Source organism: Camponotus vicinus, unplaced genomic scaffold, assembly GCF_025532165.1.
Source record: "Camponotus vicinus isolate PSW18456_S1 unplaced genomic scaffold, iyCamVici1.0 SCAF_12, whole genome shotgun sequence".
In the NCBI taxonomy this organism is placed as follows: domain Eukaryota; kingdom Metazoa; phylum Arthropoda; class Insecta; order Hymenoptera; family Formicidae; genus Camponotus; species Camponotus vicinus.
This window is the reverse complement of record NW_028141948.1, coordinates 5,488,583-5,513,145: the sequence shown is the minus strand read 5'-3', so window position 1 is coordinate 5,513,145 and position 24,563 is coordinate 5,488,583. Positions and strand designations below refer to the sequence as shown.

Genomic DNA, 24,563 nt, shown 5'->3' with positions numbered 1-24,563 from the left:
ACATTTTTGGTAAACGAAATATATTTCTCTTTAGTTATTGGTAATAAATCGATTCTCCCTTCGAACGCTGTAGCTATTTCCTCGATAATAAAGTGCGAATCATAATCGGATAAATTATGAAAAGCTATGGGAATACAAAAAGATTCTTTATAATTTAAATTGCAATTTGAGTGTGCTGGACCTCTGTACCGCCCGGTCAGATGGCAATGATCACGAACGCGTGTATCGTCTTCCGCGAACGGTTTTTCGCATAAATGACATTGAGTGGCGCTATGGAATTTCTCCCACTCCTCAGGTGTTAAATCTACCATGGGGACATTTGTTTTTAAAACATTTTTTACACGTAACGCTAAATTTTTGAGGTCTTCAACGAACCATGCTATACAATCGGCGCTACGACGCGAATGATACGCCGATAAAGATTCGTCGCACGAACAATGTACATAATAGGCTAAACTAAATACCCGATGGTGTAGATATGCGTCTTTCTCTTCTTCCGTCTTGGCCAGAACACATTCCAAGTCAGCGTAGACCACAAATGGAAACCGCTCCTTCCGATTAAAGTTGTTGAACTCGAGCCACTTGTCCTTATCGCTCGGTAACCGGATAGCACAACCATTCATCTCACGGCATTCGACCGTATGCGACTGCAACTTGTCGTCGGAACTAAAATAATGCAGGCATCTGTAAAAGAAAGAAAAATTTTAATTAAGATTTATATAACAAAGTGTATGACCTATAATTATTTGAATTATATCAATTAAACTTACCGATCGCAGATATATTTTTGATTCTTGTGTTTGCTCAGTTGCGAGCTCACGAGCCGGGATAAATTCTTAATCCACGCAAAATGCCCGACGTTGTTGCCGTCTTCCACGTATAGCAGATTCACATGCTTGTCCCGCTTCTGCTGCGAAAGACGTATCGGAACAATGCTGTTCTTCTCTTCGATGCTGTACACATTTATAGAAATGTCATTAACAAGTTCAAAATTTTTTATTTGGTTCACAGTCACTGGAAACTCAATGTCCCGGAGATTCAGCACTGTCGCGTAATGCGGGTACGATGATTCTCGTTTCGCCTTTCTTTCGGCGGGGTATAGTGCGGCGACCACTGCCCACGCGAAACACGCATTGTCCTTTGATTGCACGTTAATCACCGCTCTTTTCATCATAATCTCCCGCGGTAATTTGATGTGACATCCCGCGCGCATAGGATTATACTTATTTATATTTACAGTTAAATTTAGTATTCGCGACAAAGCCCACCCGCTATCGCGTTCTTGAAATTCTTCCAGAGACGCTAGGGTGGGTTCGATAACGCACCGTTCGTACCACTCGCGTAAATCGGACATGCGAAAGAGTTCACAGTTTCTCGTATTAATACTTTTGTTAGCGCGTTTATCTCCGGCCACGAACTCGCCGTTGAATATGGTGTTCACTTTCACATTATAGTGTTTTTTCATAATGTTTTTCACATGTTCTAGCACAATGTCTTTGGCGTCCTCGAGAAATTGACGAGGTTCGATGTGATTATAGTTTATCACCGCACCAGTCAATACACGATTGTCGAACGCCGTATCAATCTCGCGCCACACAAGTTCATTTTGATGCGCGCTACATCCGGCACCCGCGTTATTGTCGCCACTGTAATTACCATCACTGGGCATAAACTGTCTCTGCAATTGAATCTTTGCACCTTCGAGTCGCGCGATCCGAGTAATCAGCGATTGTCGATTCCCGATCGATAATCGTGGTCGTTTGATCCGACTTTGCTCTTCCAGCAACTCGATGTACTCGTTGCATTGTTATAGCCATGCAAAATATTCGCCCAAGGTGGCAATTTGGTTGGATCGCTCCACCAGGTCGCGTTCAGTCTGTTCGATGTTTTCCATTTTTTTTCCTGTCTTTTTCACACTTTTAACACACTATGTCACAGTTTTCTATGAAGCACTTGCACACATACATTGCATAATCGTGCAAAAATCTTTCTAACAGAACATCGCTATACTCTGACAACCGATGCGCGTTCAAATCACGTACTGTGACTTGATGCGCTTCAATCCTCCCTGTATTTCGTCTAAACCTTTTTATCTTTGTGTAAAATAAATAAGTATGGTGTATCATAATAATCATTTATTTACATCTCAGAAAGAATTCGTTCTCTCTCACACACGCGGCAAGGGCACAAAGCAGCCGAACATCGGCGCTGATACGTTGCAATTCTTCCTAGAAAAAATATGGAAAATAATTCTGGGTCGGCCCTAATATCCAATCCTCTTCAAATACCGCTGTTTACCAGTCAGACATCGGCTTATATAATATTGTTTATACTTGCGATAAAAAACATCCAACACGTCCCCAAGCGTTCCCCGCCCCGCGCCTCCGTACTATGATTTGATATGTTTCAATCCTCCTCCTTATATATTTCGTCTAATCCTTTCTCATCTTTTGAATGTGGGAAGCGAAGGTACAAAGCAGTCGAACATCGGCAAAAAAAATGAAAAAAAAGGGTCCTAAGATCCAATCCTCTTCAAAGGAATACTGGTGTTTATATTGTTTATGTTAAAAATATATAATGAAGAGGAATCTGCTGCACTAGAGTATCATTTCTTTCGTTGCTCTTCTGTGTTTCGGTGGTCTTGTGCAATGGCTGAAGAAAACGTAATTATCATCGACGATGATACGGATGATGATTACGATTATTGGATGGATCCAGTTGTGGCGGAGAGGATGGAGATAGAGAGAGAAGAGAGAGAGAGAGAGAGGAGAGAGATGGAAGATGATAATCTAACGGATATTGTTGATCTCCATGAATCATCAGACGAGGATGGGTCTGATATAGAAATAGAACCTTTGGAGGACAGTGATTACGATAGTGACAATAGTGACGATATTGTTGAGGAACTGTTACAAAAGAAACAGCGAAATTTAAGCTTACCTGAAATAATAACATTAGACGAAGCAACAAAGATATGTTGCATTTCCTATTACTATATGGAAAATGGATCGAAATATTGTACCGAATGCTTTCTTAGACTATCGTATCTGTTTCTAGAAACTAGATCTGTTCGGGAACATAGAATCATAGCTTGTGGCAATATGGATAATATGTCATGCAAAGAGTGCAAAAAATGTTTGAATCAAATATTGCCCTGCAACATGTGCCCTATTTGCACAAATTAAAATAGATGAGTCATGGATAACATTGTAAGTATCTTTTAATTTATTATATATCAAAAGTATCTTAAAATAAATTATTAAATAATTTAAACTAATGAAATGCATATGTTTTCTTCTGTTTTCAGAAACGGCTTCCCCAACATAGCCCGACGGCCTATTTTATATATTATTATTTTTCTTTTATATTGTATACTTTTTTATTAAATTTTAATTATTAAACTCACACATTTAAATAAATTATATATATTTTTAATTGTAACAAAAAAAATTGCAATTATTTACACGCCTTTCCCTTGCGCTCCAATCCTTTGTGCGCTCTCGTACTAATTATAAGTCTCGCTATCGTTCTCTCTCGTACGCGTTCTTTTCGCACTCTTATCGTTCTCTCTCACACGCGCGGCAAGGGCACAAAGCAGTCGAACATCGGTATCATAAACAAAAAACAAAAAAAAGAAGGTTCCAAGATCCATTTCTCTTCATAGGAATACTGTTCATATTGTTTATACCGAGCGTAGAGAAAGACCATGAAAGGATCACTAATGGTTAATATATACAGTAGGTGTAAAAAATATTCGTACACTAGTGTAACCCTTCGAGTTTTGAGACCTTTATAATTCCTACAGCGGAGAGTAACATTCGATTTCGATCTGAGTCGTGTATTGTCCGAGAGGAGAGCGTCAGCGAGTTTAACTGTGGCATTTCTTTTTCCGTGTGTGCGATTATTCCTTACGCTGCATAAAATGGATTGTATTATTAATTATTCGTTTTGGAAGAGGAGTTTCATAGACCTCTTATTTTTTGTAATATTAAAAGTGGCATTCGTCTGGAAGGTAGGTAGTGTTTTTGTGAAAAAAAATTGTGCGTATGTGTATGTGTATTTTTAATATATTATTTTATAGTTCCCCGATGATGTCGAAATTCCTGGTTTTATGAATATCGAGCATCGATGCAGCGTGCGGACGGAACGGTGGAACGCGCGACATGATCTCGCGGAGGAATGGGGTGACACCCCGGAGAGTCGCCAAGAAGACGAGATCAATTGGAAATATTACATCTTTAACCTACTGCGGCTCTTCGGAATGGAAGATCTATTTGATGAAATATAGGATATAATAAATGCACAATACGAAGAAAGAAGAAGAATACGGGAGGAAATCGATAACGATAATATGGACAATTCGGATGGATCTGAGGAAGAATTTGAGGAGGAGGATGAAATATGGGAGGTGGTAAGAAGATGGGAGGAAATGAGACGGGAGGAAGAAAGAAGACGGTTACAGGAATACTGGCAGCGCTTTGCAGCTCCAGGGGGCTAAGGTACATATTTCTTTTTAAAATTTTTGTTATTAATTATTAAGATTAAATTAGTTTTTTATTTATAATTAAGATAAAATTAATGTAGCGTTTTTCCTGTTTCAGGAGCTGCCTCCCCCTTACAGCCCGGCGCACCGTCCGCATTATTTTATATTCATCATTTTTTATTTCTATTTTATTAATTTTTAAATTTTATATAATTTTAATATTAAGTACACACACACACACACACACACAAGCATCTCCCGCCACCGAAATCCCCTCCGTCCCGCGTGACGTCATTCCCCCGCGTCACCGAAAACCCCCTCCATCCTACGTGACGTCATTTCCCCGCGCCCACCGAAATCCCCCCCCATCCTGCGTGACGTCATTCCCCGCGCCGCTGAGATCCCCTCGCGCCTCACCCCCCCCCTGAGAGAACCTGGGTTAGAACCCGCCTTGTATACCTACTTATGTTGTGTGTGTCGGAGGCGCGGAGACATATGCAACGTGTGCCGGAGAAACATATCCTGCGTGTGCCGGAGCCGTGGACACATATCCTGCGTGTGCCGGAGCCGTGGACACATATCCTGCGTGCGCCGGAGAAACATATCCTGCGTGTGCCGGAGCCGTGGACACATATCCTACGTGTGCCGGAGAATTGGGCACATATCCTGCGTGTGCCGAAGGATTGGGCACATATCCTGAATGCGGAGGAGGCGTGAGCACGTATCCTGCGTGTGCCGCAGATATGGACACATATCTTGAGTGCGGAGGAGGCATATATGAATAATGCCCGCGTTTTTTTTCTTTATTAACGGCACGCCTCACCGCCTCATTGATACGCTAAAAAAAATAAAAACAATACATATAGATATCATTCTTCAAAAAGTGAAAAGCATAATAATAATAATATATTTATACACATACAAATGTGGTTACATGTATTATGTCTTGTTGAAAATAAAAGAAAATGTAATCTATATATATATATATATATATATATATAGATTACATTTTCTTTTATATAAAAAAATATATATATATATATATATATATAGTTAGGTAATCATATAGATAGTTATATAGTAGTAGTTATATAGTTAGATAGTATAATAGATATTTTAATATATATATATATATATATATATATATATATATATATATATAAAACTATCTATTATACTATCTAACTATATAACTATCTATATGACTACCTAACTATCTATCTATCTATCTATCTATCTATCTATCTATCTATCTATATATATATATATATATATATATATATATATATATATAGTTAAAGTAAGAAAGAAATAAAGTATATACCACATCAAATAAATTGTACACGCCATTACCAGTGTCAAACAGGATACACACGCACACGCACACACACATAGGATATAAATAAAGGTACACTGCCGATCGTGATTCGTTTCGTTGAAGTAAAGAAGAAACAGAGGTAAACATAGAAGTACTTCCATGTTTATCTGTTTTTACCTTATCTCAAAGAAAGAAAGAGAAAGAGAGAGAGAGAGAATATTTTTATTTATAATTTACACACGCACGAGCGCGCGCGCGCGCGCGCGCGCGTGTGTGTGTGTATATATGTAAAACTTTTAATTACTAACCTTTCTCATATTCTGGTCCCGGCCACGGCTTCGTTTTTTTATCATCCATCGCCAATGGCAATGGCGGTGGCATCATCGCCGTTGCCATCGGCGTCGTCGTCACCGCCGTCGTCGGCGTCGTCGCCACCGCCGTCGGCGTTCTCGCCACCGCCGCCGGCATCGTGAAAGCTTTCGGTCGCCCCGGTCTCCCGTACCCTGCAGCGGGTACACTTCCCTCGCTTTTCGCTGAAAATAAATATATATGTATATCTATTAATTTTACACAGGAAATTTGTGAAAAAGCAAATGAGAGGGGGAGAGAGAAAGAGAGAGAGAGAAAGAGAGACAGCAATGGAGAAAAAGAGAAAGAAAGAAATTATTATATAAATCAGAATAGATGAATCGGTTGTAATTTATGCACCACATATTATAGACACGGTTCATAAATTTTAACATATTCATCAACTCTTTATATTATTATTTGAGAATAGAAGTACTTACATCTACCCATTGTTCTTCGCTTCTTGCTCTAACAGAATAACTCTCGGAAGCTCTCTCGATCACGGTTCGAAGACGAATAACGACTGCCAGACAGCACACAGCACGCGCGCTCGGGCCGAAAGCGTTGAGCGCACGTGAACAGTTGTTGACCGTTTTTATTTGTTTATTGTAAGACTCGTGCGACGCTCAATAACTCTTGTATTAGTGTCACACAAACGTAACTTGATCAACGTTCTTTTTTCTCCAGCAAGCTCGAAGAAAAACTGAAAGAGCTTATCTTATCTGATAGTCGCGGCGCTTGGTCGTAAAAAATTAAAATTTTTATTTTTCTACAGTTTTAATTTTATATATTTAAAATAATTGTAATGAATTAATGACAATTTTCCGATTACAATGACACCAAACACGACATAAATCGGATCATTTTTAATTAAATATTTAATTAAAATTTAATAATGGATTTGATTAAAAGTAATCCGATTTATGTCGTGTTTGATGTCATTTTAATCACAAAAATCTCATCAACCCATTGCAATTATTTTCAAATCGATAAAATGCGAAATACAAAAATTTTATTTTCCATAATAAGATGACACATATACGTATGAAGATAAGAGAAAACGAGCTTGGCGAGCCGGTCTTCGGCACTCTATCATGACTCGTCATCTCGCTTGCTCCTTACTTGTTCTCGTTCTCGCTTGAAATCGGAGACCTTCCCTTATCTATAACAACTGTTATGGATTTAAATATCATATAAATTAAAATATTTATTTAACATTTCTTCGATTTGAAAATAATTGCAATGGATTGATGAGATTTTTGCGATTAAAATGACATCAAACACGACATAAATCGGATCATTTTTAATCAAATCCATTATTAAATTTTTATTAAATATGTAATTAAAAATGATCCGATTTATGTCGTGTATGGTGCCATTTTAATTGAAAAAATCTCATTAGTCTATTGCAATCATTTTCAATTCGAAAAAGTAAAAAATATAAAATTTATATTTTCTATAGTATATACCGCGGAATCATGCTGCAATACATTTACTGCGCGGATAGTACTCGTTGTCGCGCCGTACTTACGCGTAAGAACAAGGCAGCGCGGGAAAAGAGTCGATCGTTACGAGTGACGTTTTTAACCGAAAGTAACGAAAGTTACATATATATTTAGTATTTCTAGTGTATATTAATTTTTATACAATGGTAGTGGAATACAATGCTAAACGTTTAGCTTTGTATGCTCGCCGACTTTCTACAAAAGGAAAATGGTTTACAAGGTTAGTACTTTTTTGTCATAATTATGGTTATGTACAACACGCACAGATTACATATCTATTTATTACACACATGTATATAACAAATGTATAGACAAAGATTATCAAAGAGAATGGAGAGAGAGAGAGAGAGAGTGTATCTGTGTGTCTGGGAATGTCTATAAAAATATAAAACAATATATTGATTAATCTTTCGCATTTAGCATTATTGAACAATGACATAACAAAATAAAAACATTTTCTTCAGTTTTCTTTTGTGAAATCCAATACGCGAATAATAAAATATACTCTATAAGACATAATATTTCTAGAATATTGCATACCTATTATTAACAGTAATATTTATGCAATATTCTAGGAATAATGTGTGCTTATATAGGATACGGATACTCGTGCATTTCCTTTCTTTTCATATTTCTCTTTTTATTCTTCTATGTCTATCCATCTGTTAATTATACATATATGTTCTATATACAGGGTGATTCTGAACAAACGTTTGTCTTTAAAATATCAAATTCTTGAATGAATTCTAAGACGATTTTTCCTCTTGCAAAATTTTGCCCGGAGCTTAGTTTTTAAACTATAAAGGAAAATAGTTAACTACTTACGGAACGAGTACAAGAGGTAGGCAAGGACGGCGCGATATAGGCGATTACGTGGGGCGCTCGCCGCGATCAGCTGATTGCTATACGCGATGACTGTAACAATCAATGTGTGTGTGTGTGTGTGTGTGTGTGCGTACACACACTGATTGTTACAGTCATCGCGTATAGCAATCAGCTGATCGCGGCGAGTGCCCCACGTAATAGCCTATATCGCGCCGTCCCTGCCTACCTCTTGTACTCGTTCCGTAAGTAGTTAACTATTTTCCTTTATAGTATAAAAACTAAGCTCCGGACAAAATTTTGCAAGAGGAAAAATCGTCTTAGAATTCATTCAAGAATTTGATATTTTAAAGACAAACGTTTGTTCAGAATCACCCTGTATATATATATATATATATATATATATATATATGTCATATGTAATCTGTGTGTATATGTATATGTTTCGTGTTATAATAATTCTAAATTTATGTAAATATATTTAATTTGTTTTTTAAATATATTGTTGTAAATACTGTTTTTAAAATATAAATGCATATACATACATATATACACACACACACACACACACAAACACACACACATTTATAATATAAAATAATTTTTAACCAAAACATCTTTTTAAATCACGTTTTTGTGAAAAATTTTAATTATTTTAAAAAGAGGCAAGTTAAATCAAATTGTAATTTATTATTCAACATCTAAATTACAAAAGGTAATTTTACAAAAATGCTTACTCTCTCAACCATGAGTTTGAAGCGCTTCCAAGAATAATTTATGCCAGACTTTAGCTGTCATGTTTTTTATTTCTTCATAATTTTTTGAAGAATTTCAAAAAATTAGGAAATCCTGGTGTTCGAAAACCGAAATATCATTTCGCTTAAAAATTATTCGCAAGTAAAATCCGCATTTTTCAATATGTTATAAATTCGCAAATTCGAATTTAACGGGCGTCGAGAAACTTCTCGAGATATCTATTTTTCAGAAAAACTCGATCGTTCGTATTATCTTCAATTTTTTTGGGGCATAAGAAACGCGTGTCATAAACAGTGACAACAACAACGTCAACCGTCGACAAAATCAGCGCGACGCACGGGCATGCGCGCCCATACGTCACGAACAGCTGATTGCCAATCAGCTGTTCTAAAAAGACTGCGCGCATGGCAACCGCGAAAAAGCCGACGTCAGACCTCATCGGCGGCCAATTACGCGCGGCGCCATGAGGTCACCGCTAAACAATTAAATTTATTGGGCCACGTCGCAACGGGCCCAAAATTCCGCTCGCCTTATAACGGGCACCGCACGCGAGCAAGCCGAAGTCTCGCACTTTTTGTCAAACCGCTTAGTTAAAACCGCTCCGCATAGTAAAACCGCTTATAACGACCGCTTATTCTCTTGGACTTTCGCAATCTCTGTATCAAACCGCTGATTAACCGCATTACACGACCGCTTACGACTTTGAACAACGCATTTTTCTCGCTCTTGTGTCTCTACACCGCTCGCGATACCGCTCGCGAAACCGCGCTCACTTTGTTACACCGCTGTTTCGCTAATCGAAATCACTGCACTAAACTCTTGTCTTTTAATCTTGACTCCAATAAACGTCAGTCTTTTGTGTGAACGAGGCGCACTTTTTTCGCTTTACGACCTTCCGGTCCTATCAACGCACTGTCGGATTCGCTCGCGAATATTTCTGGTCCTTCGAGCCGGATTAACATCCGCTTCCGCAGTTCGTGGGTGAAATTCACGTGTGTCGTCCAGTGCGCGAACCTGAACAGAAAGACAATTAGTGAAGATGAGTGCCGATTTGAAGGCGTTGCTGGAGGCGCAGAATGATGTCCACGGGCGAATGTCTCGCTCCGTGGACAATCTGCGCAAGATAGGCGTCTCAAACATCACCGCCGAAGCCATCCAAGCTCGCCTCCACCTCCTCGAGACGCTGTGGAACAAGTTCGAGGCTCAGCATGAACTCATCAGGACTGCGCTGAAAGAGAAATATCTCGACAGTGAGTACGCAAAAGCTGATTTTATTGACATTGCGGAGTCAACTTACGTGACACAGCGGAGCACGTTAGTCGGATACGCGAACAAACTCAAAAGCGAGCCGCCCAGCGTGCCGAAGACCGAGGCTTACCAGGAGCACGCGCTCAAGACATCGTTGCCGCGGATAAAGCTCCAGACGTTCTCTGGCGCGTACGGAGACTGGCCAGCGTTTCGCGACATCTTCCTGTCCATTATAGGAGACAATCCGTCTATCTCTAACGTGGAAAAGCTCCACTACCTCCGTACCAGCTTACAAGGTCCTGCGGAAAAATTAATCCGGTCATTACCGATTGTCGGGGGCAATTATGAGCGGGCGTGGACGATTTTGAGCTCGCATTACGAAAACAAACGGGAACTCATTCGCGCCAACTTCGCCGCTTATACCGCCGTGCCAAAAATGAAAGCCGCAACCGCCGACGAGCTAAGTCGCCTTTATAACGCCGCCACGACTGCCATCAACGCTCAGGAGAGCATCGATAGGCCCATTGCCATGCACGGGATGGACCTTTTCAATCACCTGCTCGTCGATCGATTCGATCCGCAAACTCGGATGGAATGGGAGTCCTCCATACGCGGTTCCGTCGATCCGCCGAGTAATGCCGTCCTGATGGGTTTCATGTCCGAGCAGATCCTCACACTCAACGCCGTGCATCCGAACTCCGTTGCGAAATCCGGAGGACCATCCAAATCCGCGAAATCGCATTTCGTGAAGCGCACATCCGACTCCTCGACGTGCGCAGCATGCAAGGGCAAGCACTCCCTTATGCAATGCACGGAATTCAAGTCGAAAACCGCGAGCGACAGAAAGAACTTCGTAGAAGCAAACAGACTGTGCTTCAACTGCCTTGGCAATCACTTCCTCGCCAAGTGTCAGTCGGTGAAGACTTGCTTCACGTGCAAGTCACGACACCATACGCTACTCCACGACGCATACGCACCAGCCGACGGAGCGAGCTCATTGTCGGCCAAACGAGTCGCGTCAGACCGCAAGGCGATCCTCCTCGCCACCGCACGCGTCACTGTTACGGATCACCTGGGGAGGCCTCAAGACGTTCGCGCGCTGATCGACCAGGGATCGGAAGTCTCTCTGGTCTCCGAGACCTTGGCGCAACGCTTGCGTCTGCCGCGGATCCGATCCTCGATGATCATCGCCGGGGTTGGAGGAGCATCCGGAGCTACTCGCGGAAGGCTATCTCTAAGCCTCGCCTCTGGAGTGACAGGGGCCACGCTTCCAGTCATGGCGTACGTCCTTCCGCGCCTATCGACATACCAGGGTCCCATCGTGAGAAGTACCATCACCTGGCCACACATTCGCGGTCTTTCTCTGGCGGACCCGCAGTACCTCGACCGAGATCCCATCGAGTTACTGCTCGGCGCGGACGTGTACTCCGCCATTCTTCAAGACGGTCTTCGCAAGGGGCGCAGGGACGAGCCCATCGCGCAGCAAACCTCACTCGGCTGGATCCTGTCAGGAGGTAACAGGGCTACGACCCAAGGCAACCAAAATACCCACCAATGTTCGGTCGATCACCACCTAAACGACCTGGTGCAGCTATTTTGGGAGCAGGAAAGAGAGCCTGCCGCTCCCGTCGCTCTCACCGCCGAAGAGAAGAGGTGCGAAGACCTCTTCACCCGCGAGCACGCACGCACCAGCACCGGACGGTACGTTGTGAGACTGCCGTTCGCTGGAGCACCGCCCTCTCTCACCGAGACCCGCAAGCCGGCCGAACGTCTGCTCAACGCCATGGAGCGCCGCTGCTCCAAGGACGCTCGATTCGGCGATCTTTACCGCAGCTTCATGCAGGAGTATGAAGACCTGCAACACATGGAGACAATCAACACCTCATCCGAACAAGAAGGCACCGCTAAGTGCTACCTACCGCATCACGGAGTGCTGCGGGAAACGAGCACAACGACAAAGCTCAGGGTCGTGTTCAACGGCTCACAGCTCACGACCTCGGGCACCTCTCTCAACGCTAATCTGCTGACGGGCGCCAACCTCCTGCCAGTTCTTGCCGACGTGCTCCTCCGTTGGCGCTGGCACCGCCATGTCTTCGTAACGGACATGGAGAAAATGTACCGCCAAATCCTCATCCACCCGGAGGACCGCGACTGTCAACGGATTCTCTGGCGGCACCGTACCGCCGACGACGTCCGTGAATACCGCCTACGAACGGTCACGTATGGCTTGGCTTGCGCGCCATTTCTCGCCATACGGACCTTACGCCAGCTCGCCGACGACGAGGGTCTGCGATATCCGCGTGGAGCTGTCGCGCTGCGCCGCGATACTTACGTGGACGACATCCTCACCGGAGCGTGCACCATCCCGGAGGCCACCACATTGCAGCGGGAGCTACGCAGTCTCTGCACGGCGGACGGGTTTCCACTTCGGAAGTGGGCAGCCAACAACACCAGCATTCTGGATGGAGTCCCGCACGAACACTGGCTCCCCAGCTCACCGCACTCGTGGTCTCACGAAAGCCACGCGACACTGGGTCTTCACTGGCACCCGGCCAGTGATCACTTCACTTTCTCGGTACAGGCGCGTCACTTCACGGAACTCACAAAAAGACGCGTCCTGTCCGAAACCGCACGATTGTTCGATCCACTAGGGTGGCTCACTCCAGTAACAATGCGAGCCAAAATCCTAATTCAGTCCGCCTGGTTGAAGAAGTTGGACTGGGACGCTCCTCTTCCGTCAGCAGACGCCCTGTCCTGGAGGAATCTTCTCACTGACCTTCCGCGGCTGAACGAGATCAGGGTCTCTCGCTGGTTGGGCAGCGACGGACCGCACGCACGGATCGAACTCCACGGGTTCGCCGACGCCTCGGAGCGAGGATACGCCGCGGTGGTGTACCTCCGCTCCACCACTGAAGATGACACCGCACTTCACTTGCTGGCTGCCAAGGGCAAGGTCGCTCCGGTGAAGCCAGTGTCATTGCCGCGACTCGAGTTGTGCGCGGCCACCCTACTAACGAACCTCACTCTTCACACACGCACTCTGCTAGATTTGTCCACAGCACCGGTCTTCCTGTGGTCTGACTCCAGGGTAACGCTGCACTGGATACAAGGACACGCCTCCCGCTGGAAGACCTACGTGGCCAACAGAGTGTCGCAAATCCAGGTCCAGCTACCCGAGGCTCAATGGCGCCACGTGCCGGGACGAGACAATCCTGCCGACTGCGCCTCCCGAGGAGTCCAGCCAAGTGACATGGTTAGTCATCCACTATGGTGGACGGGACCATCCTGGCTGCTGGGAAGCAAGGCACTTTGGCCAAGCAACGATTACGTCTTGCCAGACGTGGAACTGCCAGAGCAACGAGCCGTCAGCTCGCTCAACGCCGTCGGCAAGGCCGTTACTGAGCCAGACGTTCTTCTCCGCTTTTCTTCGCTGCACCGGCTGCTCAGGGTGACGGCTTGGTGTCTGCGATGGCGTCAAAAAACCGTCAAGAGGACGCACAACTCCGTTGACACCGCACACAATCTCGAGCCACACGAGATCGAAGACGCACTTCTGCGATGGGTTCGAACATCACAAGCACTGCACTACCACACTGAAGTCTCATCACTGAGCAAGGAACGTGCATTGCCACCACGCAGCTCGGTCACCAGGCTGAGTCCTCGCCTTGACGACAGCGGCGTAATGCGCGTCGGAGGCCGACTCAAACACGCCATCCTGTCTCACGATGAACGGCACCCGATCATCGTTCCGCCGGACTCCTGGATGACAAGGCTCCTGGTGGATTCCTGCCACCGCAGAACACTACACGGCGGAGTGCAGCTCACCCTCGGGTTGCTCCGCCAACGATTCTGGATCCCGCGAGGAAGAGCCATAGTCAAGCGCCAGATCCATCGATGCATCGTGTGTACGCGATGGCGAGCCACTGTACCGCAGCCACTGATGGGCAACCTTCCTCAGGAGCGAGTGACTCCAGCGCGTCCATTCCTACGTACCGGGGTGGACTACGCCGGTCCGATCCTCATCCGGACCAGCAAGGGACGAGGCCATCGAGCAAACAAAGGTTTTATCTCTGTCTTTGTCTGCCTTAGCTCCAAGGCAGTTCATCTAGAAGTGGTCTCCGACTACACGGCTGAGGCGTTCCTGGCTGCCTTCCGTCGCTTCGTTTCCAGACGGGGACTCTGCCACGAGGTGTTCTCGGACTGCGGCACTAACTTCATCGGAGCAAGCCGAGAACTCCGAGAAATGTTTCGCGCCTCAACTGCCGACGGCCGTCGCATCGCACAGGCAGCAGCTTCAGACGGCATAAGGTGGCGGTTTAATCCGCCCGCAGCTCCTCACTTTGGCGGACTTTGGGAGGCAGCCGTCAAGTCTACGAAACATCACCTTCGAAGGGTCATCGGCGAGGCAACGCTCACCTTTGAGGAGATGACGACTCTTCTCACACAGGTGGAGGCGTGCCTCAATTCGCGCCCGCTTCAACCACTGACCGACGATCCTGACGACTTGGTGGCACTCACACCCGGTCACTTCCTGATCGGAGCTCCCTTTCTGGCCGTCCCCGAGCCGTCGCTTGCCACCGAGAGAGATAACACGCTGTCACGATGGCAGCTTCTTCAAAAAATGCGCGATCACTTTTGGGAACGGTGGTCGCGCGAATATCTCCAGACGCTGGCTTACAGACCGAAATGGCAGAGGAGCGAGACCGGCCCAAGCGTCGGCGACCTGTGCCTCCTGCGGGCGGAGACAACACCTCCAACCCGGTGGCCACTCGCCCGAATCACGGCACTGCACCCGGGAGACGACGGCGTAACACGCGTGGTCACCGTGCGCACAGCATCCTCGGAGTTCGTTCGGCCACTCGCGAAGATCATCCTCTTGCCAGGAACTGACACTGCAGCATCTCCAACGCACTCGGATTCGTGAGCTCTTACGAAACCCGAACTTTCTTTCATGTCTCATCCACATTGTACGATTCACTCACATTATGTTTCACGGTATCATAATTCCGGGAATCGTACGCGCTTAATCACATGTAATTATATTAAGGCACATTCGATATTATGCGCGATCCGCGAGCCGCGTTATCAGTCTCTTTTTTCTTTTTCTGTTCTCTCTCCAGCGTCACAATTTCACGTTCACGTTTACATTTCACTGCACTCGCGAGATTATTCACAAATTCACTGTACATTTTCTCATCATTCATCACTGTATAAATCTCTTTACTTCACACGATACTATTCTCGCGAAAGACACGAATAAACTGAACAACACGTGTCTTTGTACTACGTCACGCATTCCATTCATGATCACTATCACCAACTCATCAATCGGACCGTTCGCGACACCTGCCCGCGCCCGAACACATTCGCAAATTTCGTCACGTACTGACGAGGCGGGCGGGATGTTCGAAAACCGAAATATCATTTCGCTTAAAAATTATTCGCAAGTAAAATCCGCATTTTTCAATATGTTATAAATTCGCAAATTCGAATTTAACGGGCGTCGAGAAACTTCTCGAGATATCTATTTTTCAGAAAAACTCGATCGTTCGTATTATCTTCAATTTTTTTGGGGCATAAGAAACGCGTGTCATAAACAGTGACAACAACAACGTCAACCGTCGACAAAATCAGCGCGACGCACGGGCATGCGCGCCCATACGTCACGAACAGCTGATTGCCAATCAGCTGTTCTAAAAAGACTGCGCGCATGGCAACCGCGAAAAAGCCGACGTCAGACCTCATCGGCGGCCAATTACGCGCGGCGCCATGAGGTCACCGCTAAACAATTAAATTTATTGGGCCACGTCGCAACGGGCCCAAAATTCCGCTCGCCTTATAACGGGCACCGCACGCGAGCAAGCCGAAGTCTCGCACTTTTTGTCAAACCGCTTAGTTAAAACCGCTCCGCATAGTAAAACCGCTTATAACGACCGCTTATTCTCTTGGACTTTCGCAATCTCTGTATCAAACCGCTAATTAACCGCATTACACGACCGCTTACGACTTTGGACAACGCATTTTTCTCGCTCTTGTGTCTCTACACCGCTCGCGATACCGCTCGCGAAACCGCGCTCACTTTGTTACACCGCTGTTTCGCTAATCGAAATCACTGCACTAAACTCTTGTCTTTTAATCTTGACTCCAATAAACGTCAGTCTTTTGTGTGAACGAGGCGCACTTTTTTCGCTTTACGACCTTCCGGTCCTATCAACGCACTGTCGGATTCGCTCGCGAATACCTGGACATTTTTTAAGAACGCATAACTAAAGAAATAGAAAGCTACAGCTGAAATTCAACATAGAATTATCAATTATTTTTTTATTTGTCATGTTTTTCTCAAATTTACTATTGAAAAGTAAATATTTGAAAAATTGCTGTTTGTAATGTAATCTTTGCAAAATAATTTACCTTTAATTTGAATATAATTTTCCACTAAAACATATTTCTGAGAATCACCAAGTATAAAAATAATAATACAATAGATTTTTTTACATGTTACAGTTGGTACACATCTATGAAGAGGTTTGTATTTAAAATAAATCTATAATTACATATATATATATATATATATGTGTGTGTGTGTGTGTGTGCGTGTGTGTGTGTGTTATTTATAGATAAATACTAACCTTTTTATAGATGTATACCATTTTTCTAACATGCATAAAAATATATTGTATTATTATTTTTATACTTAGTGATTCTCAGAAAAATGTTTTGGTGAAAAATTATTTTTAAATTAAATATAAATTATTATTCAAAAATTACATTACAAACAGCAATTTTTAAAATATTTACTTTTCTATAGTAAATTAGAGAAAATCATGAAAAATTAAAAAATAATTGATAACACAGGCCCACAAAAAAAAAGTACCCTGTGCTGGCGATCTGACTAGGCTAGTCTTATGTATTTTGGCCCGCTGAATTCGAATCTGACGTCAGAATTGCTCCATCACGTCACAGTTTTTTTTAAATCTCAAAAATAGACGAAAATTTCGTAAAAATCGACATTCTAGGGTAATAAGACTGCGCTTCTTGAAGAAAAAGTTACCGAAATCATATTTTAATGTATTTTCAGACATTATAAATCCAAATCCGACCTAGAATATAAACGTTGTGCTCAATTTTTTTTTGTGCTTTTTTTTTCAGGTTGTAACACCTAAAATTTACTGCAAACAGATTCTATTTATCAAGATGCGAAGATATTAAGATAGATTTTTATCTCCAGATAGCACAATCTTTTTTTTCATGTATCTCTAGCGCTTTAAAGACATGAAAGGAGGTTTGTGACCTATATAAAGAAATTTCTGCATCTTATACGAACTTAACAGCTAGAAGCTGTGTTTCGAAAAAATTTTTCTCAAAATTTGGACTTGGAGAATATAAGATTAATTCTTTCCAATATAAGATTTATGAATGAACTAAAATCAAATACGGAATACGGAAGATTGCTACTTTTTCATGACAAATGTTAATGGAATCGATGGTATGATTGGTGTGACAAATCGGATTTGGATTTATAATGCCTGAAAATACATGGAAATATGATTTCTGTAACTTTTTCCTCAAGAAGCGCAGTCTTACTACCCTAGAATGTCGATTTTTACGAAATTTTCGTCTTCCTCTTTTGAGATTTAAAAAAAACTGTGACGTGATGGAGCAATTCTGACGTCAGATTCGAATTCAGCGGATCAAAATACATAAGACTAGAGTAGGGGGGCTATGTTGGTTCTAACTCATTTAATTCTAAAAATAGATTTCCCCAGCGCGAAGCTGGGGAACCGCGCGGCGCATGCGCCGCGCGGGGGGGAATTTCTCTCTATCCACTATGTTGGTAATAAAAATGCAAAATTCTACGTAGCCGTCGGGTGGGTAAACGCCGTGACGTCGCGCGCGAGAGGACGACGGGCGCGCCTCTCTCGCTCGCGCCGCCCGGACGCAACCCGTCCAACATCGTCGTGGTTGTCGCCTAAGAAAAAAAGTGAAATTTTACGTAGCCGGCGGGTACGGGCGAACGGTTCGCGCGAGAGGACGGGTGCGCGGCGAAGGGTGGGGCGAGGGGGAGACGACGAGCGGCGAGTTCCCGCCGCCGCGCCGGTTCGTTAGCGCGTGCGAGAGAGACCTCTGTAAGAGGAAGGGAGAGAGAGAGAGACGGAAGCCGATAACAATACGGCGTATTTATTCGACAATAAGTATATTTTTTAGGTCTTAGATACGAATCGTGCGTATTATATTTTTTTATGCGCGTTGAGAGCGGGAGAGAGATGGAAGCGGACAATAATAATACGAGAAGAATGACGAATTTCGAGTAAAATATTTTTTTTATTTTTTATTATTTTATTAAATCAATGCTCGCTTTATCTTTCGGTTTCTTAGCTATTTAATACGGTTCTTGAAAAAAGTGCGGATCGCTAATTCGCATAGCGTGTTTGTCGAATAAAGACGTCTTTTCACGTTGTCCTGAATGACGATTGAACGATGTTGCGGTACCACCTTTCCCAATTTGTAGCGTAACCTCGCGTACGCATGAGTACGACCTCCGCGTTTAGCAGCTTCCGCCAAGCGTTCCATATATCTCGTTGTAAGATTGTGGGTAAAGTATTGATATCCGAATCGTCCAAAACAATGCGGTTTTTGAAAAAAGCGTGGATCGCTAATTCGCACAGCGTGTTTAATGGTTGAAAACGTCTTTTCCACACCATTTGATTCGTCGTCCAATCTATCCACGGTTCGTCGTCGCTGTCGATATCCGCGTCTAAACACTCCATATGAGTATCTACAGTTTTAGTTAATAAACGACATTGCGTGCGTAATCTACCTTTTTTATAATAATGCGTTACTTTACCTTTCCGTACTTTTTTTTCGCTTATATATACGGACGATCTATCATTAGCACGAAGTTGTAATTCGCCATTCTCGCGCGCGCACTTACGCTCGTCTCGAGTATTCGTTCGATCTTTATGTTGCGACGGTCCCAGTATCGGCGATGCGGGTAATACTTCGTCACATTGCAACTTTTTTTCTTCGCACAGCGCGATTTGATTCGTCGTCCAATCTATCCACGGTTCATCGTCGCTGTCGATGTCCGCATCTAAACACTCTATATGAGTATTTACAGTTTTAGTTAATTTTATAATAATGTGCTACTTTACCTGTGTGATTTTCACGATCGACGTTTAAATTTTTATACAGCTCTTCCTGTTGTCCCACTGGCACGACAACCATGCGCCGTCCTCGTACTCCGGTAGATACGGAATTTCGACATTTTCGTATTTTTTCTCGCTTATATATGGACGATCTATCAATAGCATGAAGTTGTAATTCGCCGCTCTCGCGTGCGTGCTTATGCACGTTTCGAGTATCCGTTCGGTCGTTATGTTGCGACGATCCTGATATTGACGATGCAGGTAATACTTCGTTACATTGCAAATTCTATTCGGTACTATTAATCTCTCGAGAGGACGACATGCTGTTTTCGTGGAACAAGATTCCATTAATTTTTTACCTATCGCGTTTTTGCTTAAATCGGTTAATGGAAATTTCGTCGTATGCATATGCGTACAATGTTCGTCGAACGGGTCTTTTTCGGAATCCGTCTCAGAAGTAATTGACATGCCTTTAATAGTAGTGGCACTTTTCGTTATTCATATGTTACTAATTAGAAATTATTATCGCTAAGCTTTATATAGCTTATTCTTAGTAATATCATATCGCGTATGCATTTTACATCCTGAAATTCACCGTTTGTTTTTTTTCCTCGAGATACGCGTGCGTGCGCGATAACGAGTGAATCCCGGACGAATGCGGTATCGTCGATAGATTAGTCGTTTTTTCCTTTGGATACGTAGCGCTGATTTGTTCCGTTCTTTTTTTTCGCGGTTCCGAGTGATTTGCTCCGTTTTTTTCGCGGTTCCGAGTGTCATCTTTATCGTTCGAACGAACGTATAAAATAAACGCGACGATTTTTGTGGGAGAGGACGCAGCCATGCGCGAAGAAGAACGTCGAGTGCTCGAGAGCGCGCGCGAAGTCGCTACGACGGACGATTATCGCGCGTGGGTGAGACGATGTGACGAGTGTCTCGCGACATTGCGCGAGAGATGTCGAGATGCGCGACGGCGAGTTTCGACGGGGGCGATTTTTTCCTTGGTCGCTCGAATTCTACGAGTGATCGGTGCGAGGAATCATTTGCGGAGACGCTTCGAGCGCGAGGGCGCGGGTGTCGAGAGACGCGAGAGCGAGAACGGGGATGGTGGTGAAGTCGAGTCGCGCGCGGGATTCACGTGGACCGAAGTCGATACGGCTTTCAAGAGACGCGTGTTGACCGGCGCGGTGATTAATCTAGATTATATTGAACCTTTATGATTTCTCGAGGACGCTAGGGATACCGTGCTTCGTCGCGTGCGAGACGTTATGGGTCGATGTCATAGCGTTAAAGTGAATACGATTTTTAACGGAGAATTCGTATCGGGTGATAAGATCGCCGTTAAGACTATCGCCACGAGAAATCATTCGCTTTTGTCCGCGACGGATTTGCGCGAGTGGTACGACAATCGCGTCATCGACGATATTATGACGTCTTTGGAGGAATTTCAAGAACGCGATAGCGGATGGGCCTTGTCGCGCATACTCGATTTAACGGTGAACGTGAATAGATATAATCCTATGCGCGCGGGTTGTTACGTGCGAGTTCCGCGGGAAATTCAGATGAAGAGAGCGGTGGTTAACGTCCGAACTAACGATGAGGCGTGTTTCGCCTGGTCGGTGATCGCCGCTTTGTATCCCGTTAATCGAAATAGTGAGAGAAGTTCGCGATATCCGCATTATTCCACGGTGTTGAAACTGGAGGAGTGCGAGTTACCTATGACTTTAAATGGAATCGGACGATTTGAACGATTGAACGAGATATCGGTGAACGTGTATACCGTCGAAGAGAGAAGACGCGGGAAGAACGGTGACAGCAGAATTTGTATCGTTCCTCTTCGTTTGATGAATCGAAAGAGGGAGAGACACGTTAATCTGCTGTATTTGAGCGATACGACGCGCGAAGGCAATGAGATTGGACATTTCGCTTGCGTTAAGAATCTCTCTCGTTTAGTCGGCGCGCAAGTGAGCAGACGACGAAACAAGACGTACGTGTGCGATAGGTGAGTTTTTTGATTGTAAAAAATAGTTCGGTAATGAAATATCGATCTAATGTCTATTTCATTGTATTTTTTTCTTTCGTAGGTGCATGCATTATTTTTACACGAACGAGAAGTTGATTGCGCATAGCGCGGACTGCGAGAAACTGAACGATTGCGCGATCGTTCTTCCCAGCGAGGACGATAAGTGGTTGACGTTCGATAATTTTTCGAGAAAGGAACGAATTCCGTTCGTAGTGTATGCCGATTTGGAATGCGTGCTGGAGAAGAAAGATGGAAGTGAGAGGAGGAGAACCGCGAACACGATTATCACTCAACATCATAAAGTTCACAGCGTAGGTTATTACACGCGCTGCTCCTTCGATGATGCCGCGTCGGCGTACAGATCTTATCGCGGCGAGAGATGCGTCGCGTGGTTCGTGCGCGAGTTGCACGAATTGGCGCAGCGCGCGAAGATCATTCTCGATACCGCGGTACCGATGGTGGATCTTACGCCCGAAGAATGCGAGAGATTCGCGAGCGCGACACGCTGTCACGTGTGCGATAGATCGTTTGAGGTGGGAGACATTCGCGTGCGCGATCATTGTCATTTGACCGGCCGTTTCAGAGGTCCGGCGCATTCTAATTGTAATTTGAATTACAAGGATTCTCACGTTATACCCGTGTTTTTTCATAATCTGTCGGGTTACGACGCGCATTTTATTATTAGAGATGTGGCTAATGCTTATCCCGGTAGCGTCGAATTGTTGCCGGTAACGAAGGAATCATATATAGCTTTCACGAAGAACGTTCAAGATACCGCGACGACGACCGATAAGCGAAGCGACGGAAGCTCTATACATTCTAGATGCGTTAAATTACGATTTGTGGATTCGTTCAAATTTTTAGACGCTAGTCTCGAAAAACTAACGTCGTATCTCGACGAGAGTAAGTTGACGATCACGCGAGGCGAATTTCACCGTCTCGTCGACGACGACTTTAAACTTCTCACGCGCAAGGGCGTGTTTCCGTACGAGTATATCGATAGCATCGAGAGATTGCGAGAGACGCGTCTTCCGCCGCGCGATTCCTTCTACAGCTCGTTGATTGACGACATTGTATCTGAAAACGATTATGCCCACGCGATTCGCGTTTGGGAGCGATTTCGCATCGAAACGTTAGGCGATTACAGCGATCTCTATCTAAAGACCGATGTTCTTTTACTCGCAGACGTGTTCGAAAATTTTCGCGCCGCTTGTCTGGAGAGTTACGGTTTAGATCCCGCGTATTATTTCACGTTGCCGGGATACACGTGGGATGCGATGCTGAAATACAGCGGAATCCGTTTCGAGCTACTCACCGATATTGACATGATGATGTTTGTGGAGCGCGGAATACGCGGCGGTCTCAGTCAGTGTTCGAATAGGTACGCTCGCGCGAACAACAAATACATGAGCGCGTTCGATTCGTCGCAACCGTCGATATATCTGATGTATTTAGATATTAATAATTTGTACGGTTGGGCGATGTGTCAATCGTTACCCTATAAGCAATTAGAGTGGGTTAGAGATTTTGAGAATCTCGATGTAAACTCTATAGCGGAGGATTCGCCCGTTGGTTATATTCTGGAGGTCGATCTAGATTATCCGACTAATGCGCACGACACCCACGCCGATTTACCGTTTTGTCCGATACGCGACACGCCGCCCGGAAAGCGGCAGAGCAAGCTTCTAACTACGCTATACGATAAGCGTCGATACGTCACGCATTATCGTAATTTGCAGCAGTGCATTCGTCACGGTCTGCATTTGACAAAGATTCATCGAGCGTTGCGTTTTTTACAGTCGCCGTGGTTACGCGGATACGTGGAATTTAATACGCGTTTACGTACTAATGCGAGTAACGATTTTGAGAAAAATTTATACAAGTTGATGAACAACGCCGTCTTCGGTAAAACTATGGAGAACGTGCGTAATCGCGTGGCTGTTAGACTTGTGACTAAATGGGATGGGCGATATGGAGCCGAAGCGTTGATCTCTAAACCGAATTTTCACAGTAGAAGCGTATTCTCGGAGACTCTCATGGCTGTGGAATTGCGTAAATTGGAAGCGAAAATTAACAAACCGATTTACGTCGGCATGTCTATTCTCGATATATCTAAGATTCGCTTGTATGCTTTTCACTACGAATACATGTTGCCGCTCTACGGCGATAAGTGTAGAATATTATATACCGATACGGATAGTTTTGTGTATAGTATCGAATGCGAAGACGCGTACGAACAAATGAGATACGACATTGATAAATTCGATACGAGCGATTATGTCGACGACAATCCTTACGGTATGCCGCGCGCGAATAAGAAGGTTCTCGGTTTGATGAAAGATGAGAATAACGGCGCTCTCATGTTAGAATTCGTAGGACTCAGAGCGAAAATGTATGCGTTGCGAGTCGAGGGTAAAAGCGATACTAAAAAGAGTAAAGGAGTGAAGAGAGGCGTCGTTGCGAAAACGTTGACATTTGACGATTATACGCGCTGTTTGAAACGCGAGATCGAAATGATTCGCGAACAATCGTGTTTGAGATCGAAATTACACGAGATGTATACTGTCCGCGAGACGAAAATTGCGCTCAGCCCGTATGACGATAAACGTTATGTTATACCCGATTCAGTCGACACTTTACCGTGGGGACATTATAAGATACCTCTGTAAGAAAAAAAATGATCGCGAGCGAGCGAGCGAGCGAGTTGATAGTAATTGTATTTGTAAATATATACACAATGTATTTTTTTCTTTTATTTCACTATTTGCACATAAAATATATTTATTATTATAACGTATTACAATATGTTAGTTTTATTTGTCCAAGAATTATGCGATTTGTCCATTCCCAATCACTTTACGAGCGCCATATTACCCTTCTGACGTAATATTCTCTCGACGAGATACACGTCGGGATC

The 24,563-nt window shown here is 44.1% G+C and overlaps 3 protein-coding genes across 3 annotated transcripts; 2 read left to right on the top strand and 1 right to left on the bottom strand.

Moving 5' to 3' along the window:
• Positions 1-766: 766 nt before the first annotated feature.
• Positions 767-1,804, bottom strand: LOC145962385 (uncharacterized; the record flags this gene model as incomplete). Its single annotated transcript, XM_083083448.1, has 1 exon — positions 767-1,804. A coding segment is annotated over one exon (1,038 nt), but the record flags the coding sequence as incomplete, so codon positions are not given.
• Positions 1,805-10,271: 8,467 nt separating this feature from the next.
• LOC145962384 (uncharacterized) lies at positions 10,272-15,404 on the top strand. The gene has a single exon (XM_083083447.1). It carries the CDS (start codon positions 10,272-10,274, stop codon positions 15,402-15,404), a length of 5,133 nt encoding a protein of 1,710 aa, XP_082939573.1.
• Positions 15,405-20,891: 5,487 nt separating this feature from the next.
• Positions 20,892-24,315, top strand: LOC145962383 (uncharacterized). The gene is made up of 2 exons (XM_083083446.1): positions 20,892-21,625; positions 21,708-24,315. Exons 1-2 carry the CDS (start codon positions 20,892-20,894, stop codon positions 24,313-24,315), a joined length of 3,342 nt encoding a protein of 1,113 aa, XP_082939572.1.
• The last annotated feature ends 248 nt before the right edge of the window (positions 24,316-24,563 follow it).

Coding starts and splice junctions, on each gene's coding strand:
- LOC145962384 (XM_083083447.1), top strand. CDS start 10,272: ATGAGTGCCGATTTGAAGGCGTTGCTGGAGGCGCAGAATGATGTCCAC.
- LOC145962383 (XM_083083446.1), top strand. CDS start 20,892: ATGGGTCGATGTCATAGCGTTAAAGTGAATACGATTTTTAACGGAGAA. Junction 21,626..21,707: donor AAGACGTACGTGTGCGATAG/GTGAGTTTTTTG, acceptor TTTCTTTCGTAG/GTGCATGCATTATTTTTACA.